Source organism: Sarcophilus harrisii, chromosome 4 (genome assembly GCF_902635505.1).
Source record: "Sarcophilus harrisii chromosome 4, mSarHar1.11, whole genome shotgun sequence".
NCBI classification, from domain to species: Eukaryota; Metazoa; Chordata; class Mammalia; order Dasyuromorphia; family Dasyuridae; genus Sarcophilus; species Sarcophilus harrisii.
The window spans coordinates 237,222,382-237,246,229 of record NC_045429.1 but is presented as its reverse complement, the minus strand read 5'-3'; the positions used below and the strand labels follow the sequence as shown (position 1 = coordinate 237,246,229).

The 23,848-nt window shown below is 33.6% G+C and overlaps 1 protein-coding gene across 30 annotated transcripts in view; it reads left to right on the top strand.

The window, feature by feature from the left end:
- The window catches only part of RIMS1 (regulating synaptic membrane exocytosis 1), a 695,397-nt gene extending 673,288 nt beyond the window's left edge, over positions 1–22,109 (top strand). For all 30 annotated transcript variants that reach the window (XM_031964645.1, XM_031964638.1, XM_031964642.1 and 27 more), the window contains 5 exons: positions 5,046–5,184; positions 14,875–14,987; positions 16,499–16,600; positions 16,951–17,090; positions 19,795–22,109. In XM_031964645.1, the coding sequence (XP_031820505.1) occupies positions 5,046–5,184; positions 14,875–14,987; positions 16,499–16,600; positions 16,951–17,090; positions 19,795–20,013 (713 nt within the window). In that variant the 3' untranslated portion in view covers positions 20,014–22,109. The remainder of the gene's footprint in view (positions 1–5,045; positions 5,185–14,874; positions 14,988–16,498; positions 16,601–16,950; positions 17,091–19,794) is intronic.
- Positions 22,110–23,848: the final 1,739 nt, after the last annotated feature.

Below are 23,848 nucleotides of genomic sequence, written 5' to 3'. Positions count from 1 at the left end.
ATCTATACTAATTAAATCATAAACCCACTCTTCTTTTTAAAAATTTAAAAAATATAATTGCTATAGCACTGTACAGCTTTGTCTTATCTCTGAAATGGGTAGAACCTTTTTGTCCTCTAGTCCAACTTTCTGTCTCTAGGAGGAAAGTATATATAACAACCCAGTCAATTAGTCCTTACATCAATATTAAAGGTATCTATTGCTTAGTATGCTTAGTATGCTTAATATGCTTAAACGTTTGATTTTCTCCATAATTTAATGTAGTTTTGAAGTTTGAGATAATTTGTAACTATTTTCCTGATTTTATCCAAGAAGCTTTATCTCCTTCAGGTTTCTACCAATGGATAACAGAAGATAACAAGTATTTAATAATAGTACAGAAATTAAAGAATAAATGAAACTATTATTATATGATGTGCTAGAATATATAGATATATCTATACATATAAATATGTATATGTATGTGTGTATGTAGCTTCAGGGCAGATGGAAAAGCTTAATAGTCCTTTTGATACCAAGATAAAGTAAATAGTAATATATTTTTAGCATCATTTATATTGACAAAAACAATAATCATTTAGCCATTTGAAAGTGAAAGGGGCTTTAGTAGTGAAAACTTTCTTTTTTGAGTCTGGAGTAGGTATAGCCATCTAAAACCCTCAGAAATGTGTAGAAATAATAACAACTATGAGGGTCATATTCAGTATATAACAGAGAGAAAGCCGCTATGGAGGCAAGGGCAAGAAGATCAGAGTTCCTATCCTATCTGTGAAACTGTGTGATCCTGGGTAAATCATTTTAACATCTTAGTGATGTAGACCTTTCTCTGTATCCTTAAGTTGCAAACTAGTTGGTGATCTGTATTGATTAAAATGGGTTATCTCACTAAGAATTCCCTACAACAGTAAAACTATAGGTCTGCCAACAACAACAGCAACAACTAAACAACAATACATAGCATTTAATAATTCTTAAATCACATCACATGTATCATTTTATTTATTTTCACAACCTTGTGAGTGAAGCAATGCAAGTAGGATGATTTCATTTTTACCAAGATTCAAAAAGTGAATCATTAATGAACACACAAATGGTAAATAAGAAAGCAAGAGCTCTACTGTCCAAGGGTTTTTCCACAATACCACATGCTCTCAGGGCATTATGTATAGATGTCAAAAATTAAGCTCTGGACACTTTTTGTTGCATTTTTTAAAAAAGCGTATCTTACTGTAAACAAAATAAAATGATGCTAAACAATTAAGAATTAGATGGAATTTGCAAAAATAAGAAACATGTATATACTCACAAATACATATGCTTATATATATGCATTTGCCTAATTATTATTTCAGTAATGAAATCTTCCTTTCCTCAATCTATTCAGTAAAGGGATATTTATTTATTTGTTTTTTACCCTTCTCATTGACTCAAACTTTAATTGCTTTTCTCCTGACAGAATTCTGACAAGCTTCACAGTGTCAACTATACTCAATAATGCCAAGACTTCTCACTTCATTAAAAAGTCATTCAATAAATCAGAGGGATTCTTTTTTTTAAATAAAACTATAAAAACTATTTTTTCTTTACACAAGAGTACACTATCTTTATAACCACCATTTCTCCTTCACTGATCCCCTTCAGCCTTGCATTTATTTCACTGTCTCTGAAATTGCAATCTACCCACATCTGACAAGACTTCAGCATTTTGAGCTGTTAATTGTATGAAGAGCCATGCACACATTTTACTACACAAATTATTTTCTTTATAGAAAGCATTGTCTGTAACACAAGGTTTTGTTTTAACAAAAATACAATCAAATTTGAATAATTGTCTTTCATAGAATAATGGATTCCTAGATTTAGAGTAAAAAGGGACGTAAGAAATAATCTAATCCAAATCCCTCATTTTATAGACTTGTCATACAGTGTCACAAATGTGGTAAATATCAGTGTTTGGATTTGACACCAAGCACTCTGAAAACACATCCATCATTAGTAGGAGGAGTATAGTTTGGGGGCTTAAAAGGGCCTTTGAAACTAATCCTGTCATTTTACAGTGGAAGAAACTGAAACCCAGAGTGGTTAAATTATTTGCTCAGGGTAACAAAGGAAGTAGGTGATTGTTATTATACCTTTCTACATCTACATCTTACTCTAATAACCCATTGCAGCAGAGGTGGACCTGAGTTCTCAAAAGTTATGCCAACCAAGGAAAAACTATGATACATCCTTCAAAACTGGAAAGACTTAATAGGGTAGTGATGGACTTTCTGTCACCTAAAGACTATCCTTACTAAGTAAGTCAAGGCTTTCTTTGTCAACATCAGTCAATTTGGTGTCCCCAATTAGAGTAACAATAGATTCACAATTATCTATGTCGGGGGAAGAAAAACCCACAGAGATGAAATCAGAGCTCCCCCAAGGTATTGAAATGTGGTGCAGAGGAAAAGAATACCAACTTCAGAGTCCAAGGTTCTGGGTTCCTACTGCTTATGTGGGCAAGTCACTTAGTTTCTTTAGGTTTCATTTTCCTCATCTCTAAAATGAGATAATTGGAAGATATTTGAAGACTCTGCTCTGAATTTATGATACCATGATATAATAAAAACAAATTTAATGAAAAATGAATTTTATTTAATCTAAAACAAAGTAAATTCTGTAATTACTCTCAGCAGACTCTCTTGAGATATAAACAATTCAACACAATTAACCCATTTTTAGTATATATTTTGATATCCATTGTGTATATCTTACAACAATCTTATAAGGTAAGCCAGAAAGTAGCCTCATTTCACAGACTGAAAAACAAAAAAACAAAAAACCTAAGAATAAGGGAAGTTGTTAGTTGATAAGGGACACCCAAATTCAGAAGCTAGATTCTTCTGAATCTTCTGCACTCTAAGTCAGTATTCTATTCACTATGTTATATTGCCTCACAAAAGGTAATCCCCTTCCAAATTGATTTTTTAATAGGTAAAAGAGGCCATTTTTGGCCTCATTTCTTATTTAGCCTCATCACTAAATGGGCATTGCCTCAAATAGACTGAGTTCTGGGAATGACCTTAGCTTGAAAAGGCCAAGGTGTCCCACTGCATCCTGAGCCATTTCCAGTCTTACTGAACCATATGGATCTGGAAGAGAGCGTGAAGCTGCTGACTCTACACACTCACTTAAATCCAATTCACTTGTAAGTCAAGAAATCACCTTCTTGTTGTTATTAGTCCTCTTTGAGAACTAAAAGTAAACAAGAAAGACAACTTAGTATTATAAAGACATGCATTTTATATGTAAAGAGGATTCCTGATTCTCTTATAGGTAAGCACATATAAGGTTAATTAAACTGTAAGGATTTGAATTGACTATTTTGATTAATTGAATTAACACCTGTTTGTCTCAGATCATTAAATTTTTAAATAGAAATAATAATAGCACATACTTCCTAGAATAGTTGGTTGTGAGGATCAAATGTCATAGCATTTATAAAGGATTTAGCACATTTCTGGCACATAGGAAGTTAGTTAGCCCTATAAAAGACCACAAAAGACTAATGTATTGCAACAAAACTTAGTTCTGTTTTGAACTTTATTCACTTTCATTATCTTTGCATGAGTAACTTAAAAATTGCACCCAGCTTTACTCTTCCATGCTTTGAATAATTAAAAAAAAAAAGTTGGGGCAGTTAGTTGGTATAGTGGATAGAGCACTGGCTCTGAAGTCAGGAGGATCTGAGTTAAAATCTAACCTCAGACACTTAAGACTTCTGGCTGTGTCACTCTGGGCAAGTCACTTAACCCCCAATTGCCACAGCAAAAAAAAAAAAAATCTGTCTGATACATTGTACTTAAGATCTAATAGGTATGATTATTGTCATACATATTGAACATCTACTTCACAGGAATGTTATGAGAACTGAACCATTACCACTTACAAAGTATTTTTTTTTTATTTATCATTGTGTTATATTCTACCTCAGAGAGAAGAGAAACGGAAAGGGAAAAACATAAAGATAATATATAAATGCATATTTATATGTATATGTTATGATGTCTTAATTAACATATCCTCTGTTTTACTCATGGTACAGTAAAGTTCATGCTTCATTTGGAAATAATATATTTGAGCCAGAAGTGTCACTTAATTACTATGAAAGATCATGTTTTGATTAGAATCCAAAAGAGCAGGAGGAGGTCATTTTGGACTTGCATAATTTTAAGGTGATAATCCACAGCTGGTGATCAATACCCCATTATTATTCAAAATCACTTAATGGCTTTATGGAGAAAAGAGACAAAGATGGGAAAGAGTTTAAACTTTGAATGCATCTTTCTTTTAAACAACTTGTTTCTTTTTAAAGGTCATAAGTCATAATCCAACTCTCTTCTTATTTTTTGGGGGTCAAACTCAGTCCTGGTTTCCTTGAAATGCAATATTACATGTTGAATGGATTATTAGAAATGAAACTAGGAAAATGTCTTCAAATTATATTTCTGGTGCTGATTTCACTTATCTAACTCTCTGTTTCCTCATTATTAAAATATTTAATTCTTTTTTTTTCATAAAGTTGTTGTGAGGTCAAGTGAAATAACTTGTGTTTCACACAAATTTTGTTTCAACAACAAGTGAAAGATGTGTTTCACAAACTTTTAAAGTTGTCACCATGCTATTTAGTATTATTATTATATGTTGACCGTATTTCCACATTATGGATCACATGTCAGATCCAGTTTTCCATCAGAATTATTATCATCATCAATGATTATATAGGTTCATTCATTATATAGGTTCATTGAAAACTCATTGAAGCTTTTGAGAGAATTATTGGCCAATAGCAATTGTAAACTATCCTTCTTAGGCCAAGTGGAGTTCAGAGTTTGGTTAGCCAAGAATTTTGCTGAGGAAGATTGTTTCCTGAGTGGGTGATACCTTCTTGATTATCTTCTAGCAGTGCATAGAATTACTTCTATATTTTTAAAAACAAATATGCAAGAAAAATCTGGTTTGGATGAAATTCACAGTCTCTCTCTCTCTCTCTTTCCTTTTCTTAGAATCTGGACACAAGAAATTGAAAAGCACTATACAGAGAAGCACAGAAACTGGCATGGCAGCTGAAATGAGGAAGATGGTACGGCAGCCAAGTCGAGAATCTACTGATGGCAGCATTAATAGCTACAGTTCAGAAGGAAAGTAAGTAGCTTGAGAATATTTTGTATTCATTTAAATGCTAACCACTGCAGTCATTAGATCAGATAGTCATGAGTAAACATGGGATTTCTTTAATCTATAACATTAACTTTTATATTGCCCCATTTGATGATGAGTACAAATGCTGAGGGAATATAAATTATCTTCTACCCTAACTATGTATCTAAGAGATAGAGGAATTCAAAAGCAATGATTTTACTGAATGTGATTTGGTAAAGGTCAAACATTATCTAATAAATACCATTATTAGATCACAGATCCTAGAGCTGGAGCTATAGTGTATGTCAGGATTCCTTTGTCTAGTTCAGTCCCATCATTTTACAAATGAGGAAACTGAAACCTGGAGAAGTTGGTTGATTAACCTAAGATCAAACAGATAGTAAGTAAAACAAGCAAAGCAAGGAACTTGGTTTAGTCATATTTCCAATGCTTGAAGCATGAAAAACAGACAGATAGACAAGCAAAGAGAACAGACTGAGACAAAGGCAGAGACAGGAGACAGACGGAAAGATATAGAGATACACAGAAAGTGACAGAGAGACAATGATAGAAACAAAGACAGCAAGAAAAGGAGAGATAGCAGAGGGAGAGGTGGGGGGAGGGGGAGTATAAAGCCCTCTTTCTTCCTTCCCTTGGCTTCCTCTCCCTGTAATTCCAGAACTTGAACTGTGGGCAGTTTATTGCCAGAGGCAACTTCACTTTCAATTATTTGAGGGATCATTTTTTCTCTCTTAGAAATAAAGGATAACATTTCTCCAAATTTCATATTTCTCTCATACTACGTAGTTGTTTGGTTCATTATGAAGGACAAACAAACGCCTACTCATGTGACCTTTTCCTCCCAGTCTCCACATTTATCCATTCATCCTACAATTCTAAAATTGCTTGTTCTTAAGACATAATGCCTGTTTTAAAATCAGACTTTTTCCTGATAATTAGAAAATTAACCCAAAGTGATTATTCTTACTCATTTGCTGGCATGGGGTTTAGTCATATATAATTACTTATAGTTGCTCATTTATTAGTGCTCATACCATTCATAACAAGTTAATGTCATCTTTGGAGAAAAAAATTATTAATGAATTCACTTTAGCTTTCACTTGTAAATGATGCTTATTGAATAAGAGAGTGAATATATAGAATGATGACATAACTTTTATCTTCAGTGTTCTGGGTAAAAATAGGAATTTTCTGAGTTCAAATATCTTTTATTTAAAAGTATTTCTGAAAATATGTTAATTTTTAAAATAGATATAAATATTTTATATTTGTGATAAATCATATCCAAATGAGTTTATAACCTTGCATTAATTTTTCAAAAATAATTTATGTTTCAATATTGAAAAGTAAATGATATACAGTCTAGAGAACTTATCATAGTGCCATCTGATCAGTTTGATAAATATTTATTGAAGCATCTGCCATGTGCAAACTGCTAGAGATACAAAAAAAGGGAAAAGACAAGCCCTGCCTTCAAGTAACTCACTCCCAGTTTAAGCCTTCAGTGCTTGGCATAATTGCCTGATACATAGATGGCATTTAATAAATTTTTGTTGATTATTTCAATAAGATCTAATCTTGGAGTCTGTAAGATCTAGGTTCAATTAATGTTTTTGATTTATACTGGCTGTGTAATCTGCAAATATATTTGATCTTTCAATTCCTCAGACAACTTTCTAAAACTACTAATTAAGTGTCAGATTCTGACTTGTATTGATAGAGGGAATCCGTTAAAAAAAATGCTCCATACTATTTAATTTATATTTTATGCAAGTTTCTAAAGTAACATAAAAGTGCTTATGTTTGATGAGTAGTGTGAATATCCATATATTTATAGATACCCAGGGAATATATGAAATACAGTAACTGTGTCCATGTGAATAGTGTGTCTCATTTCATAATTTTTCTTAGTACAAATTCAAAATGAGGGATAAAATTGCCATAAAAGTCAATCAATATTTTGGCAATAGCACTATCAGAGTTAGCTTTCAGATATAAAACTTATATTTACATTTCAAAGTTAGGAATTTTTTTCACTCCCAGAAATCACTTCTATTACACTTATATATTATGATAAAAATCACAGACTCTTAGAGTCAAATGGGAATTCAGTCCATCCCATACCTGTCTGAGAATGCCCTTTACAATACCTCCAGAAAGTGGGCTTTTAGTCTTCCCTTGGAAACCTCTAGGAGTTCTTATACATGTGACTGTCTGATGGTCTGGGAAAACCCATAGAGTCCTTAGAGCAATTTCTTTAAGTACACAAAATAAAACACAAAGATAGTTATAAATTCACAGATGTTGGGTTAAGAACTCTTGTGAAGAAAGAGGGAGTAGCACCAAATCCTAATGTAATATCTTCGTTTGGATATCTCTAATTATTTGTCTTTCCTGATATAAAGCCTAAATTTTGCTTTTTGAAAATTCTTAGCATTGTTCCTAATTCTTCCTTCTCAAACAAAGAGAACACATATCTATTTGACATTCCATTTGATGACACCCAAATGCTTAAAAAAAAAAGACTAGGTTTCCCTGTTTTCTTCAGGGGGCCAATTTTATTGTCCTAGTAGCTTTAAGCAAGTCCCATTTTTGACTAGTATAAGTTTATTCCTCTGTGAACAATCTGATGGCCATATGTTTCTAGAGCTATACCATACTGATTCCAGTCTTAATGTGGGCTTCTTTCTTGCTTGCTTTTCTTTCTTTCTTTTTGGCAAGGTAACTGGGCTTAAGTGACTCGCTCAGGGTCATACAGATAGAAAGCGTTAAGTGTCTGAGATCAGATTTGAACTCAGGTCCACCTGACTCCCAGAGCTGGTGTTCTATCACTGGGCCATTTAGCTGCCCCTTAGTATGGATTTTTTTTCCCTAGTAAGTTTATTTTTTTAGTGCATATTGCTTTATGAATCATGTTGGGAGAGAAAAATCAGAGGAAAAGGATAAAAAACTATGGGAAAGATTTAAAAAAAACAGAAAAAGAAGTGAACATAGCATCAATTGATTTACATTCAGTCTCTTTAGTTCTGGATACAGATGGAGTTTTTTGTCCAAAATCTATTGGGATTGTTTTGAATCACTGAACCACTAAAAAGAAGCAAGTCTTTTTCCCTCTTTTGTGAATTCTTTGAGATACAGACCCAGTAATAACACTGCTGGGTCAAAGGATATGCACAGTTTTATAGCAGTTTGGCCATGGTTCCAGATTGCTCTCCAAAGTGGTTGGATAATTTCACAACTCCACCAACAAAATGCATTAATGTCCCAGTTTTCCCACATCCCTCCAACATTTATTATTATTTTTTCATGTCATCTTAGCCAAGGATAAGGTGGTATTTCAGACTTTTTTTATTTGCATTTCTCTAATCAATAATGATTTAGAGCATTTTTTCTATATAAGTATGAATGGTTTTAATTTCATCATCTGAAAATTATCTGTTCATATCCTTTGATCAGTTATCAATTGGGGAATGATTTGTATTATTAATTTGACACAGTTCTTTATATATTTTAGAAATGAGACTTTTATCAGAAATTCTGACTGTAAAGATTTTTCCCAGCTTTGTACTTCCTTTATAATCTTGTTTCAGTTGGTTTTATTTGTGCAAAACCTTTTTTTAATTTAATGTAATCAAAGTGCCTTTCATAATGTACTCTAGTTCTTCTTTGTTCATAAATTCCTCTCTTCTCCAAAAGTCTGATAGGTAAATTATCACTTGTTCTCCTAATTTGCTTATGGTATCCTCCTTTATGCCCAGATCGTGTATCCATTTTGGCCTTATTTTGGTATGAGGTGGAGATATAGGCCTATGCCTAGTTTCTGACATATTATTTTTCAGTTTTCTCAGCAATTTTTGCCAAATAGTGAGTGCTTTTTCCAGAAATGGGAGTTTGGGGGGGGGGGTTATCAAATACTAGATTGCTATAAGCCTTGATTATTGTTTCATGTGTATCTAAACTATTCCACTGATCCACTACTCTATTCCTTAGCCAGTGCCAATTTGTTTTGATTACTGCTGCTTCATAATATAGTTTTAGGTTTGGTACTGTTAAGCTATCATCATTTGTATTTTTTTTTTCATTAATTCCCTTGATATTCTTGACCTTTTCTTCTTCCAGATAAATTTTGTTATAAATTTTTTAGTTCTATAAAATAATGTTTGGGCAGTTTGATTAGTATAGCACTGAACAAGTGGACTGATTTAGACAGAATTGTCATTTTTATTATATTACCTGGAGCATAGTCATGAACAATTGATATTTTCCCAATTGTTGAAATCTAATTTTATTTGTGTGAGAAGTGTTTTGTAATTGTGTTCCTAGATCTTGGGTTTGTCTTGGCAGGTTGTCTCCCAAGTATTTTATTTTGTCTAAATTAATTTTAAATGGAATTTCTTTTTCTATCTCTTGCTGATGGGCTTTGTCAGTAATAAATAGAAATTTTGATGATTAGTGTGGATTTATTTTATATCATACAACTTTGCTAAAGCTTAGAATTGCTTTCAGAAGATTTTTAGATGATTTTTTAGGATTTGCTTAAGTATATCATCACATCATCTGCAAAGTGATAGTTTTATTCCATCATCATTATTCTAATTTCTTTAATTTCTTTTCTTCTCTTATTACTAAAGTCAACATTTCAAATACAATGTTGAATAATAGTGGTGATAATGGGCATCCTTGTTTCACCCCTGATCTTATTGGAAATGCATCCAGTTTCTCTCCATTAAAAATAATGTTTCTGTTTGAAACAGAAATTGGTTTTAGATAGATACTGCTTATTATTTTAAGGATAGTTCCCATTATCCCTATGCTCTCTAGTATTTTTAATGGGAATGGGTGCTGTATTTTGTCAAAAGCTTTTATGGCATCTATTGAGATTGTCATATAATTTCTATTAGTTTTGTTATTGATATGGTTAATTTTGGTAATAGTTTTCCTGATACCTACATTCATGGAATAAATCCCACTTGATCATAGTGTTTTATCCTGATGAGAAGTTGCTATAATCTCTTTGCTAATATTTTATTTAAAATGTTTACATCAATCTTCATTAGGGAGATTTATCTGTGATTTTCTTTCTCTGTTTTGGCTTTTCCTGGTTTAGGTTATCATGTGTCATAGAAGGAATTTGGCAGGACTCCTTCTTCACCTATTTTCCCAAATAGTTTATTTAGTATTGGAATTAATTGTTTTTTAAATGTTTAGTAGAATTCACTTGTGAATCCATCTAGCCCTGGAGATTTTTTCTTAGGGAGTTCATTGATGATTTCTTCAATTTCTTTTTCTAAAATGGTATGAATTAAGGATTTTATTTTCTCTTCTGTTAACTTGGACAATTTGGTTTTTTTAAATATTCATCCATTTTGGTTATATTGTCAAACTTGCTGCCATACAAGCGGGCAAAATAGCTTCTAATTATTGCTTTAATTTCTTTTTCATTGGTGGTACATTACCCTTTTTTGTTTTTGATGCTGGTTATTTGTTTTTTCTTTTCCTTTTTCTGACCAAATTAATCAAATGTATATTTTGTTGGTTGTTTTCATAAAACTAATTCTTACTTTTATTTATTAATTCAACAATTTTCTTAGTTTCTATTTTATTAATCTCTCCTTTGAGTTTCAGAATTTCTAATTTGGTATTTAATTGGTAGTTTTTCATTTGTTCTTTTTCTAGCTTTTTTTAGTTGCATCCCTAATCATTGATTTCCTCTTTCTCTATTTTATTCACATATTTAGAAATAAAAAATTTTCCCTAAGAACTGCTTTAGCTGCATCTTATAGGTTTTGGTATGTTTTCTCATTATTGTCATTCTCTTGAATGAAATTATGGATTGTTTCTGTGATTTATTGTTTGACCCACTTATTCTTTAAAATTAGATTGTTTTATTTCCAATTGGTATTTAGTGTATCTTTCCCTGGCCTTTATCGAATATAATTTTTATTGCATTGCGGTCTGAAAACAAAACATTTATTATTTCTGCCTTTCTGCATTTGATTATGAGGTTTTTAATACCTTAATACATGGTCAATTTTTCTGTAGGTTCCATGTAGTGCAAAGAAAAAGGTGTATTCCTTTCTATCACTATTCATTTTTCTCTAGAAAATTTCTCTAGAAAAATGAATATCTATCATACCTAGATTTTCTAGAATCCTTTTAACTTCTAGTTTCTTTCTTGTTTATTTGTGGTTAGATTTGTCTGATTCTGAGAGGGAGAGGTTGAGGTCCTCCACTATAATAATTTTGCTGTCTATTTCTTCCTATAACTGGCTTCAAATGTTCTGTAGGAATTTGCCTGTTCTGCTTGGTGCATAAACATTTTGTATCCTTACTACTTTATTAAGGTACTCTTTATTAATATGTACTTTCCCTCCTTATCTCTTTTAATAAGTGTTGTAATACAGGAGAGCTGTTGAAATACACAAGAGCCACCTGACAGTGGCTGCTGGAGAATGAATATTCTGTTGTATTGTGTGATCTCTTTCCTCTTCCCTATGCCTCCAATTTATCTCATTCCTAGTCCACAACACCTGTGTCAACAAAGGCTGCCTTGCAATTCCTTCAGATGTTATGACTCACCACCATGGAGGCTCTCAGAGAATTGAGCTGTCCCTAAACAATAAGATCTGTTTTGGGTTTTGCTTTATCTGAGATCAAAATTGCTACCCTTGCTTTTTTGTTACTTCAACTGAGGCATAATAAATTGTTTCAGTCTTTTACCTTAACTCTGTATGTGTCTCTCTGCATCAAATGTTTCTTGTAAACAATATATTGTTTGTTTTTTAATTCATTCTGCTATTTGCTTCCATTTCATAGGAGAGTTCATCCCATTCACATTCACACTTATGATTACCAGCTCTGAGATTCCCTCCATTCTATTTTCTCCCCCATATATACTTCTGTTCTCTCTTTCCACCTTGACATTGTGTTTTATTTTTACCCACCCCATGCAATACCTTATTTCCTATCACCCTTCCTCCTTCTCTTAGTAGTATTTTTAATTCTTTTCACCCACTACTTTATCTTCTAACAACCCTTCTCCCTTCTCTTATCTTTTCCCCAGTGTTTCTGTCCTCCCTTCTATCTTATTGCTCCCTTTTCTTTTCCTCTTTCTTCTCTTGCTGTCTTAGATAAATTTCTATGCCCAATAGATTGATTAAATTACTCCCTCTTAAAATCAAAATTGATGAGATCAAGTTTCAGACATTGCTCATTCTCCTCCCTTCTTTCCCTTGCACCACTTCATGTAACCTAATTGTCCCATTATACCTTCCTTTTCCTCTTTTTCCATAGAAACCTTTTCCTACCCCTTAATGTCTTTTTCTTTGATGTAATCACTTGAGAGTCCATTCACAATCACATGCTCAGTCTATGTGATGTTCCCCTCTTTCTACCCCAGTGATAGATAAAATTCACAGGAGTTACAGATATTGTTTTCCCATCTAAGGGTATAAACAGTTTAACCTGTAAATATATATATATATTTCCCCTGTTTACATGGTTATGGTTCTCTTCTTTCATGTGCTTGTAGATTAAATTTTCTGTTTAGCTCTGTTTTCTTCAATAAAAATGATTGAAAATCTCTTACTTCATTGAAGCTCCATCTCTTCCCCTGAAAGATGATGATGAGTCTTGCTGGGTAGTTAATTCTTGGTTGTAACCCAGATCCTTTGCTGCAATGTCCATACTAGCTCTCTGGAGGACTTTGGGAATAACCTGAGTCCTTGGTCTTAGTGGAGGAATGAAGGAGGCAGGAGAGCTGCCATATGGCTGGTCAAAGATGGAGTCTGGAATCTGGGATTTTCTCCTGTGTCTGTGGCTGAGAGCTGTGGCTGAAAGAGTGTTCTTCTGAGACTACCTTAAATACCTCAGTATGATTACATCACTACAGCATAGTTAGTATGCTCAACCATTACATCACCATACTATGTACTAAGTATATGCTTAGCTATAAGTACCTTGCTGATCTAGATTTAAGTGCACCTTTTCAGAGTTCTGGCCCTTTTCAATTTCCCTTCTGAAATATAGTATTCCAGGCCCTCTGATCCTTTATTGTAGAAGCTGCTGCCACGTCCTGGGTAATCCTGATCTTTCATATTTGAATTATTTTTGTCTAGCAGCTTGCAATATATTTTCCTTGAAATTATAGTTTTAAACTTTTGCAACACTATACCTTGGAGTTTTCCTTGTGGAATCTCTTTCCAAAGGTGATTGATGAATTCTTTCAATGAGTATTTCCCCCTCTGTTTCTTGAATATTGGGGCAGTTTTCCTTAATGACCTCTTGTAGAATGCTATCCAGGCTATTGTTTTGGTCATGGCCTTTAGGTAGGCCAATAATTTTTATATTGTCTCTTCTGGATCTGTTTTCCAAATCAGCTGTTTTTTTTCCAATGAGATATATTTTATATTTTCTCCTATTTTTTCATTCTTTTTAGTTTGTTTGATTCTTGCCGTCTCACAAACTCATTAACTTCCATTTGCCCTGTTCAGATTTTTAATGTGTGATTTTCTTCAGTTATCTTTTGTATCTCATTTTCTATTTGGTTTATTCTACTGTTTAACTAGTTGTTTTCTTCACTCAATTTTTTCTTTCCTTTTCCAAACTGTTGACTCTCTCATGCATACCTCTCATTTCTTTTCTCATTTTTTCTTCTATCTCTTATTTGCCTTTTGCAGTTTTTTATGAGCACTTCCAAGAAGCCTCTTTGGGCTTGAGACCAATTTATTTCACTTTTTGAGATTTCTTCTGTGAACATTCTGTCCTCATCTGAGTTTGTTTCAGTCTTCCTTATCACCATAATAGCTTTCTATGGTCAAGGTTCTTTTCTGTTTCTTGCTCATTTTTTCCCGATTCTTTTGGTATTTCCTCTTTTTTTACTTTTAAGGTGGAGCTCTACTCCTGAGGTAAAGGTAGCATTGTCTCAAGCTTCCTGTGTAGCTCTGAGCCTTGGCTTTGAGCACAGGAGCCCCTTGTATTTGCAGAGGATAGCTTTTCCTGCTCTTTTCCTGAAAAAGTCTGGTTTTCCAGGGTTTGAATTTTGAGCTGGGACTGGAGGGTGTCCCACTGATCTGCTTCTCTACTGAGCTAGGACTGAGGGTCTTAGTTGCTGCTTTGCTTTGATTAAGACCTTCTAATTGGCTTCCCCAAAATCTATCTGAGAAGAGGTTTTATCCTAGTGAGACTGACCTTTCTTGAAGTTTTTTCAGTCTGTCTTGAGCTGGAGCATGATTTCATTCCATCAGATTCTGTTCAGATGCTTGGTTTCATGTGCTTTTGGAGGGAAACTGAGAGAGCTCAAGCAGCTTTCTGACATTACTCCACCATTTTGGCTCTACCTAAGAAGGATCTTAGTGTGGGTTTCTGATCAGCTTAGCCCAGTATATCTGAGAATGATCACAGGCATATGCCCCTATGCTTGACATAGCCTTTCAAATATTTGAAAGCAGCTATCATGTTAGGAAACTACATGAAAATTTATTCTGAGAAGATGTATAGACACGAGATAGCTATGGAAATATTGTATTTAATTTAGTTTATGCTTTTATAATTACATTTAAGAGTTCAGTGTTCCATATAAAATAATTCTGAAATGTGCACATTTTTTTAATAAAGGTAGTTATTTTACCTTACTTTGTTTTAATAAAAAAAAATGTTTCACCATCTTTGCAGCCTAATATTTCCTGGGGTCCGATTGGGAGCTGACAGTCAATTCAGTGATTTCCTTGATGGACTAGGACCAGCTCAGCTTGTTGGACGACAAACACTAGCAACTCCTGCTATGGGTAAGAGTAATCCCTGATATTAATACTGTTTCATATGTGTATATATAAGTGAAAATAACAAGAAAGGGAAATACTTTCCAGAAGGGTATGAATATAGTTTTTGCATATTCTACTAATAGTTGGTGTGGTTGAGTCCAAAAATTGTATTTTCTCTTGGAGCTTTCAAAATCCCCATCAAGAAAAATGTTTGATTACTGAAGTCAGGGTTCTCTCTAAACTTGGACTTAAATTTTGTCTTCCATTTTTGTAACAACAACAAAAAGCAACAAAAAAGTCACTAAAAACTATTATTTAACTTTTAATACATATGGCAATAAATTCCAATAATGGAAAGGAGACAAGATTTGGGGAAACCCCAAGATCCAGATGAATCAAAAATATGAAATGAAAACCATATCAATGTAGTTTTAGGCTACATTTTAAGAGATTTAACTTCCAGGAAGAATAAAATGATAGTCTGGAGAGCACAATGTTCAATCCTGGAAACCACATTTTAGGAAGAATGCTAATAAGCTGGAAAACTTCTAAGAAGGCAATTAGAAAAATAAAGGATGGGGGGAGGTAGGTGGTACAGTGGATAGAGCACCAGCCCTGAAGTCAGGAGGACCCAAGTTCAAATCTGATCTCACACACTTAATACTTCCTAGTTGTGTGATCCTGGGCAAGTTACTTAACCCTAATTGCATCAGCAAAAAATAAATAAAAAATAAAAATAAAGAACTTCAAATCCATAAGATATGAGCATCTTCATGTAGAGAAGAGAAAATTTAGGGGGAAAGGGAAACACTTGATAATGTTCTTTAAGTATCTGAATGGTTATTACCTACAAGAGAGATTTGTTCAGTTTCCAGAGAGCAGAAACCAGAGGTAATGCAATAGGTAGAAGTCTCAAAGAGGTTAAGGAATAATTTTTAAAGAGCTAGTTAAATAAGATGGTTACTGAGGTCTCTTTTAATTTGTAATATATATTATCCTCCCCCTTGTTGTAAGGTGGTTGATTCTTCATTATGCTATCTAAATTATTAATAGCTTTTGGTACCATTAAATCTTGTAGTTCATTGAGTCTATAAAAAAAGAAACATTCAATCAAATAAATAAAATTAAGTTCAAATTAGAATAAGTGAAGTAAAAACAACCATAATCCCACTTGGGTCCATCTCACAAAGCAAGTTCCAGCATTAGCAATCATTGTAAGACATACTAAACTATCTTCAAGAAAATTATGTATTCTCTTCTATTCCTCAGTATTAGTCAAAACTTCATTTGGTTTTATGCCTATTTAACTTTTGATAAGTCTCTCCACAGTTTTCAGAATTACATGTTGCTCATAAACAATATATAATTACTTTTGTATGATCCAAGTCAAAGTAGTTATCAGCCTACGATAAATTAAGGAGGGGATGAATTTTAAAATAGAAATATAGAATATACAGAGAAGATAGAAGAGGTTTTTTTTTTTTAAGAATAAAACCCACAATAACCATGTGATTTATCATTATTTCCTTTTTCAGGTGATATACAGATTGGAATGGAAGATAAAAAGGGTCAATTAGAAGTGGAAGTCATCAGAGCAAGAAGCCTCACTCAAAAACCTGGTTCCAAATCTACACCTGGTGAGAAAAAGTCTTAATTAATTGAGATAAGAAAATATACACTGTGCAATTAAACTTAAAATTTGTGTTAAATTAAAAATTTTAATAATATTCTGCATGCAGCAAACAATAATTTAATAATTATTAAATTTAGTAATGTAATAATTCCTCATTTTGAAACAGGACTAAAATCCATGTACATTATCAGTGTTGCACCCATATATTAAAAACGGGTTCTACAAAGCTTTTTTCTATTTATTTTAATTTCATAAATATAAAATTACATTGATATGTGTTTCTTAAAATAGCGCAATCACTCTTCAAAGGGCATTTGAGCTAATTCATTCATGTGATAATCTTTTTTCTTATAGCTCCATATGTTAAAGTCTATCTTTTGGAAAATGGAGCCTGCATAGCAAAGAAGAAAACAAGAATTGCCAGAAAAACCCTTGATCCATTGTATCAACAATCCCTGGTTTTTGATGAAAGTCCACAGGGCAAAGTTCTTCAGGTCAGTAATCGTTTAATTTAAAGGAAAAAAAATACACACACACATTCAAAAATAAAGGAAGGATTAAAAATGATAAACTTCTTCTTTTGTCCCCCACCAAAAACAAAGACATGGTAGATAGACAGACAGACAGACAATATATATGTGCCTAAATGTCCTAAAGCAATAAAACTGCTTAAATTTCTAACTGAATAAGACTTTGAAATGTTCAGAAATTAAATTGAGTTCATCAAAGATGAAGCAATGATTTAAGAAAAGAAAAAGACAAAGGAACAAAAGCATATGCAATGAAGCCAAATCATTACCTAACCAGTATGTAAAGCTTTCCCAGCTTGATAGGAAAAAACAAAACAAACAAACAAAAAAAACTTAAAAATTTCTAGCACAGCACTTTGAAGAAAAACAATAAGGAAAGATGGTGGTTGTTGCTTCTGCTGCTTATTATCTGTGTGATATTAGACAAATAACCTACTGTGCCTCATTTTTCTCATTTGCAAAATGGGTAGGTTGAACTCAATGGCCTCAGAGATTCTTTTGAGTTCTAGATTTTGCCTATCCATCGTCAATTTGACATTTCAAACTGATTGTACCACAGGTATCTCAAACTTACTAAGTCCCAAATAGAACTTATTTTATTTTATTCAAGCACATGAGACTTCCTGAAATCCTTTATTTCTGTAGATTGCACCACCACCCTTCCTATCACCCAGCTTCACAGTGTAGGAATCATGCTAATTCCTTGACTTTCAGTCAGTTGCCAAAGCTTCTACCTCTGGAACATCTATCAAATTGATCCCCTACTTTCCTCCACCATCATTCTTCAGAATCTTGTAGACTGTTGCCTAAGTATTACAATGACTCTTCCTATCTCTTGGCTTTTCACTTCATCATGTTCTCAGATATACATACATAAGGTATATACTATTCATTGAATAAAGGAACAATTTCATTTATGTTTTTGTATTATAAGTTTCCTATTACCTATATGATGCATCTTCATGGTTTAATGAATGTGTATTGGCTAATTGGTTGATTGGAGTTAAAAAAGACTTGGTAGGATTAATGGGTGGAAATTTCACAAAAATTGTGTGAGTTGTTTGCCCATCAGCATGTCAGTTAACGTCTTTGAAGCTCTAATTCTTCATCTGGGGGAATATGGAGATATCCATGGGAGATAACACGGGGATAGTCATGAACTTACTTCATAGAGTTTCTGGGAAAAAAGTAGGTTATAAACCATAACATGCTATATGAAGGTGAATTGTTATTACTAAAAACATTCTAAGAATTAAAACTGTCACCTCATGAGAAAAAGAATAGCCTATTTCTTTAAAATTTCCAATCAAGCAAAAAAGTAAAATCATCCAGGATTGCATAAAGAGCATTTGTCCATAATGCAGGAATGTAGACTGGATTTGTGAGATTCACTGCAACACCAATATCCTGTCAGTCTATGAAAATAAATAATTAATTCAGCAATATCTCAGCATTAATTATTCAGTTATTGAAACAATTAGGTGGTACAGTAAATAGAGCTCTCTGGAATCAGGAGAGTTTGAGTTCAAATCCAGACAGTTACTAGCTATGTTACTCTTTGAAAATCAGCTGACATCAGACTGTTTCAGTTCTTTCTTCTGGAAAATGAAAACAGTAATAATATCTATCATCTAGGTCAGAGATTCTTAAACTTTCCAGTCATGATCCCTTTCCACCCTAGAAATATTTAGATGGCCCCATGTAATACAGATATTTTTAAAAGACTCCTATGGGATTACATAATTATGATTGATTATCAGTAAATATTTGATTTGTATGTGAGGTCATGATCTACGGTTTATGAAGCTTCGACCCAGGTACAATTGTGAAGATAAAATGAGATATTTGCAAAGTGAAAATAATAAAGTATCATATAAATGATAGTTATTATTGTTGTTATTCAGCTATATGTGGCAGGTAAATTGTGCAATAGGTAACTAGGTGGTGCAGTGTATGGAGCACCAACCCTAGACTCAAGAGTATGAAGTTCACATCCAATCTCAGATGCTGTGTGATCCTGGGCAACTCACTTAAACCTTTTTGTCTCAGTTTTCTTCTCTGTGAAATAATCTGGAGAAGGAAATGACCTATCAATTCCAATTGCCAGGAAAACTCCAAGTGGGGTCAGTCAGGATGATCTGAATTTAAATCATGCTTCAAACACTTAACTAGCTATATGATGTTGAGCATGTCATTTAACTTCTTTTGACCTCAGTTTCCTTATCTGTAAAAGGTAAAATAAGTATCTGTATCCTAGGATACAGATGCTAGAAGGAACAAATGAGATTATATATGTAAGGAATTATGCAAATCTTAAGGCTATATAAATGCTAGTTATTATCATTTCAGTAATTCAGATTTGTTCATATATATCTCACAATTTTGTCAGTTTAAAACAATTAATAGCATGTTTCTTAGAAAAGGCATCAAGGAAATATATTCTTTTTTTAATTGACCTTGGAAAATCCCTAAACAAACAGGAAAGTGGCCATTTATGTATTAGAATTTCTAGAAATTCCCTTGAGCACCATTGTGCAGTCACTGATGCTTTTTTCTCAGCCATGCATATTGGTGCTACCTCAACTTACTTTCCCACTTAAAAGCATGAAAAAAGTGGCATTTTGCATTGAATTAATTTTATGCTCTGTGCATAATCCTCTCTCTGCAGGTGATCGTCTGGGGGGACTATGGGCGAATGGATCATAAGTGTTTCATGGGTGTAGCTCAGATTCTTCTGGAGGAACTTGATCTGTCCAGCATGGTAATAGGATGGTACAAGTTGTTCCCACCCTCATCACTGGTGGACCCAACCCTCGCTCCCTTGACCCGGAGGGCTTCCCAATCATCTCTGGAAAGTTCAACTGGGCCTCCTTGCATTCGATCATAGTGAACTTATAGAGAATGGATCCTAGTTAAATAAAATGCTACCAATCCAGGATAATAACCCGAACTAGATATTATGTGATCAAAAAATTGTTGGAGACAGACAATCAACTTCTGTTTTACCTGTAATAGTTATCCAAAAATATGTCTGAATTGTTTATTTAAACCTGGCTTCAAATGACAGATCAAGGGCATCTATCAAATTACAATAAAACAAAAACAAAAAGTTAATTTGCTAGTGAGAGTCACTGATGCTTCTGTTAGCAAAAAAAGAAAAAAGAAAAAAGAGGGGGGAATTAAAATTCACACACACACACACACACACACACACAATATATATATATACATAATTGAACAAACTGGAAACCCTCACTCTGTGGAAAATCTTGTGTTATACATGTTCTCACATTCTTACCCAGACTACAAACAGTGTTATTTCCCCTGGTGTTTGAGCAGTGTTTTCTGTATTTGTTACTTCCTATAGTTTTCTGCTGTGTGACCCTCTCTTCACCCATGTTGTGACAGTCCTCACCATGCTAATACAGACCCTTTCCTTTTTTTCTCCCAGATCACTGATAAAGGGTTGCAGAACCTCTGCAACTGCCCCCTAAGTGTGCAAAATCTGGGCAAGGTGATACCAATTAAGGGTCTCATGTTCCCTACCCCCTACCCTCACAACCCCTCCAGTATCACCTCTTCAAAGTCTTATGTGTAGAAACCCAAAGCAAACCAAGAGGCCAGAATGTTTCCCTCCCAATATGATAAGTACCACTGTTTATTTTTTTTTGCATTCTGGACAAAGCATAAAAATTTTTTAAAAGTCTATGTTTTGCATGAAAGACTTTTGAAGAAACTTATCTGCAACTAAGGCTGGGGACTGCAACAGCTTAATCTTAGTTTCTGACATTGAAACCACTCCTTGTTAATGCTGTTCTCTTTCTAATGTTCTAGCAAGAATAATCACATTCATGTATAGGAACTATACATTTGATGTCCCACAATGTTGACCAGAAATGGAATTAAACATATGACACTTTCAGCTATACCCGGCTTCTCTGCTGTGTCTCCCTTCAGACACACCTGTCGGCCCTGGATAGAGCATGGTATGGGCTGTTCAATATTTCACTGGGAATTCTAGTTGAAATATTCTGCACTTAACTAATGTTTTTATCCAATTTTAGTTTACATTTCTTTAAGACTGATGCAAGCACAAAGCTTGATTTTTTAACACAAAGTATCTTTTTTGAGGGAAAAAAAAAATCCAATTTCATTTGCATTTTCTTCATTTGAGTTTTTCTTGGCCTTGACGTTCCCTTGTGATGTGCTACCAACTGCAGATCGTGCAGGTGCATTGATAGGTTTTTCCTTCCTTTTATGGGCCATTCAATTTTGTGATCACACAGGTAGAGCAGCATGACTTGGAACTCTTCAAAGCTGCATGCATGTTTTGTTAAAAAAAAAAAAAAGTAAAGAAACAAAAAGGTAATTTAATAATGTATGTTAGCTCCACGTAGGCTGGCTTGTATGTTGCATGTACTTGTACAGTTTGCTCGTTAATAACTATACTGAAATAACCAAGAAATCTAAGCCATCCATTTTTGTTATAGACATTTAGCAGGCTTTAGCCAGACTCAATCAGTCTGGTGCAAAATGTCTAGAGATGGACTTTATTTTTTACCCTATGGAAAACGTGATGTAGTTCGGACCAAACCTTCTTATAAATTATTTTGGTGTAGATTCCTACTGTGGGGCTGTAACACATGTAGAAATTGTGTACACACTAGGTTTTAATCCATTAGACATACTGCCTGCACCGAGTGAATTATTAATTATTATTTAACATGCCAGACTTATCTGCCCACCATTCCATCGGGCATAGATTGACTACTGCTCAACCTGCTGAGCAAGAAAAGCTGAAGCATTGGTGCACTATTACTAGAGTCCGTTCTGTCTTAGTGGCCAACAATTGACTAAGTACAATTGGGTAGTATCTTTCTATTTTGACCACTTGTCTTAACACTCCCCTGTGCTTTTAAATGAACTTCCAACTCATGTTATGTAAACATGTTTAATAAAATTTACTTTTCACGTCAGTTGGTAGCCATCTGTGTTCTATGTTTTGCCAGATTGCCATTGCAGGTCCTATGGTGGAGAGCGGGAGCTGGGTCATGAGAATGAGAAAGACTGGGCTTTGTTCTCTGTTGCTGATGTTTAACTTGACTTGTCACTGCACTAAAAATGTCTTAAAGAATGGCCCAATGGGTATATCACCTCACGTACAAGTTTTCACTTTGTCAGCCTGTCTAAGTGAGCACATGAGTACACTTCTGAAAAGTGGCATTATTCAAAACAATAAATCTCAGTAAGAAACAAATGGAAGGTTGTTTTTCTGCTGCTGTTTGAGTGTTCTAATAATAATAATTTAAAAAAATGACCCAGTTGTCCAATTGTCAAAACATTTCCAGTTATATGAAAAGTCATAATATTGAATCTTGTGGATATAAGTCATTGAATATTGAAATCTGGGGCTGTCTTCAAAGCATCTGGTTCTTTCCATCCTGTCCTTCTGAAACAATGACAGATTTTGCAACACATCTTGCATAGAGAAAGCTGGCATATCAAAAGTAGGTGGTGTTTGTTTGCCAAAACATTTCCAACAGAATATTAGGGAATAAGCATATATACAAACACAGGTGGTCACAAGATCATCTTCTAAGAATAATACATGTAAAGTACAACTACTCATGGTACAATGAAAAGGATACTGCCTTTGAATGAGAGTATTTGGACACAATCTCACCTTAGAACCTTAAGCAATCCAAACTTTTTGATCTCAGTCTCTTTATCTACAAGATAAGCACAATGCTTGCCATATAGGAAGCCTTTAAAAATGCTCTGTGATTGAATGATGAAGGAGTGCAACTATAAAGCCTTTGAGGTCCCTTATCATTCCAAATCCATGATCTTTTGAACAGCAAAAACTACAAAGATTTGAAAGTCTATTGTCTATAAGATGCTGGAGATATAAACAAGATAAACAGTAACACTGTCTTTCATTTTCATTTTGGAAAAATAAAAGCATACATTTTACAAAAATGAAATGTTCTCTGAGCAAAACAAAAATAACAACAACAATATCAACAAAAAGCATTTGCTTCCCCCCAGAATGCCAGGTCTAGAGTTCAAAGGAAGGAATTTCAGAGACTATCTAGCCTTTCCTATACATTTGCACACAGGAACCTGAGATCCAGGGAGCTTAAGTAGCCGTTTCTAGGTCACACGGGACTAAATCATCAGAAGTGGGATTTTATTTATTTAACTACTATTTCTCCTCTATAATACTTCCTCCTTCAGGAGATACTCATTCTACTTTCTTTGATGTAGCTTTCTTTACTAAAGCAATGCTGTCTCCCTGTATTTACATAAGAATTCACACAAATCTCCAGTGTTTTTATACCTATCATTAGCATGACTAAAAAGCTTATACTGAGTGCTTATGATGCTTTCTCATACTATAAATAATAAAAAATCACCTATAGATACAACTAGCTAGCTTATGAATAAACATCTGATGTAAGAATATCTGATTTAAAAAGGGAAAAAAGTAAATCAATAGAAAGAAAAATACCAAAGGCCAACATTCTACATCATATACCAGTAAGATTTACAAAGTTTTATATATTACACACACACACACATATATATATGTACATATGTGTATATATGTAAATCTGATTTGCTAGTCATAATCATTCTTCAAGGTAGTTACTTTTAATATATATTAGGAAACCCTGATTGAAAAAGGTTAAATAACTTGCCCAGAATCACTGGGAAATGTC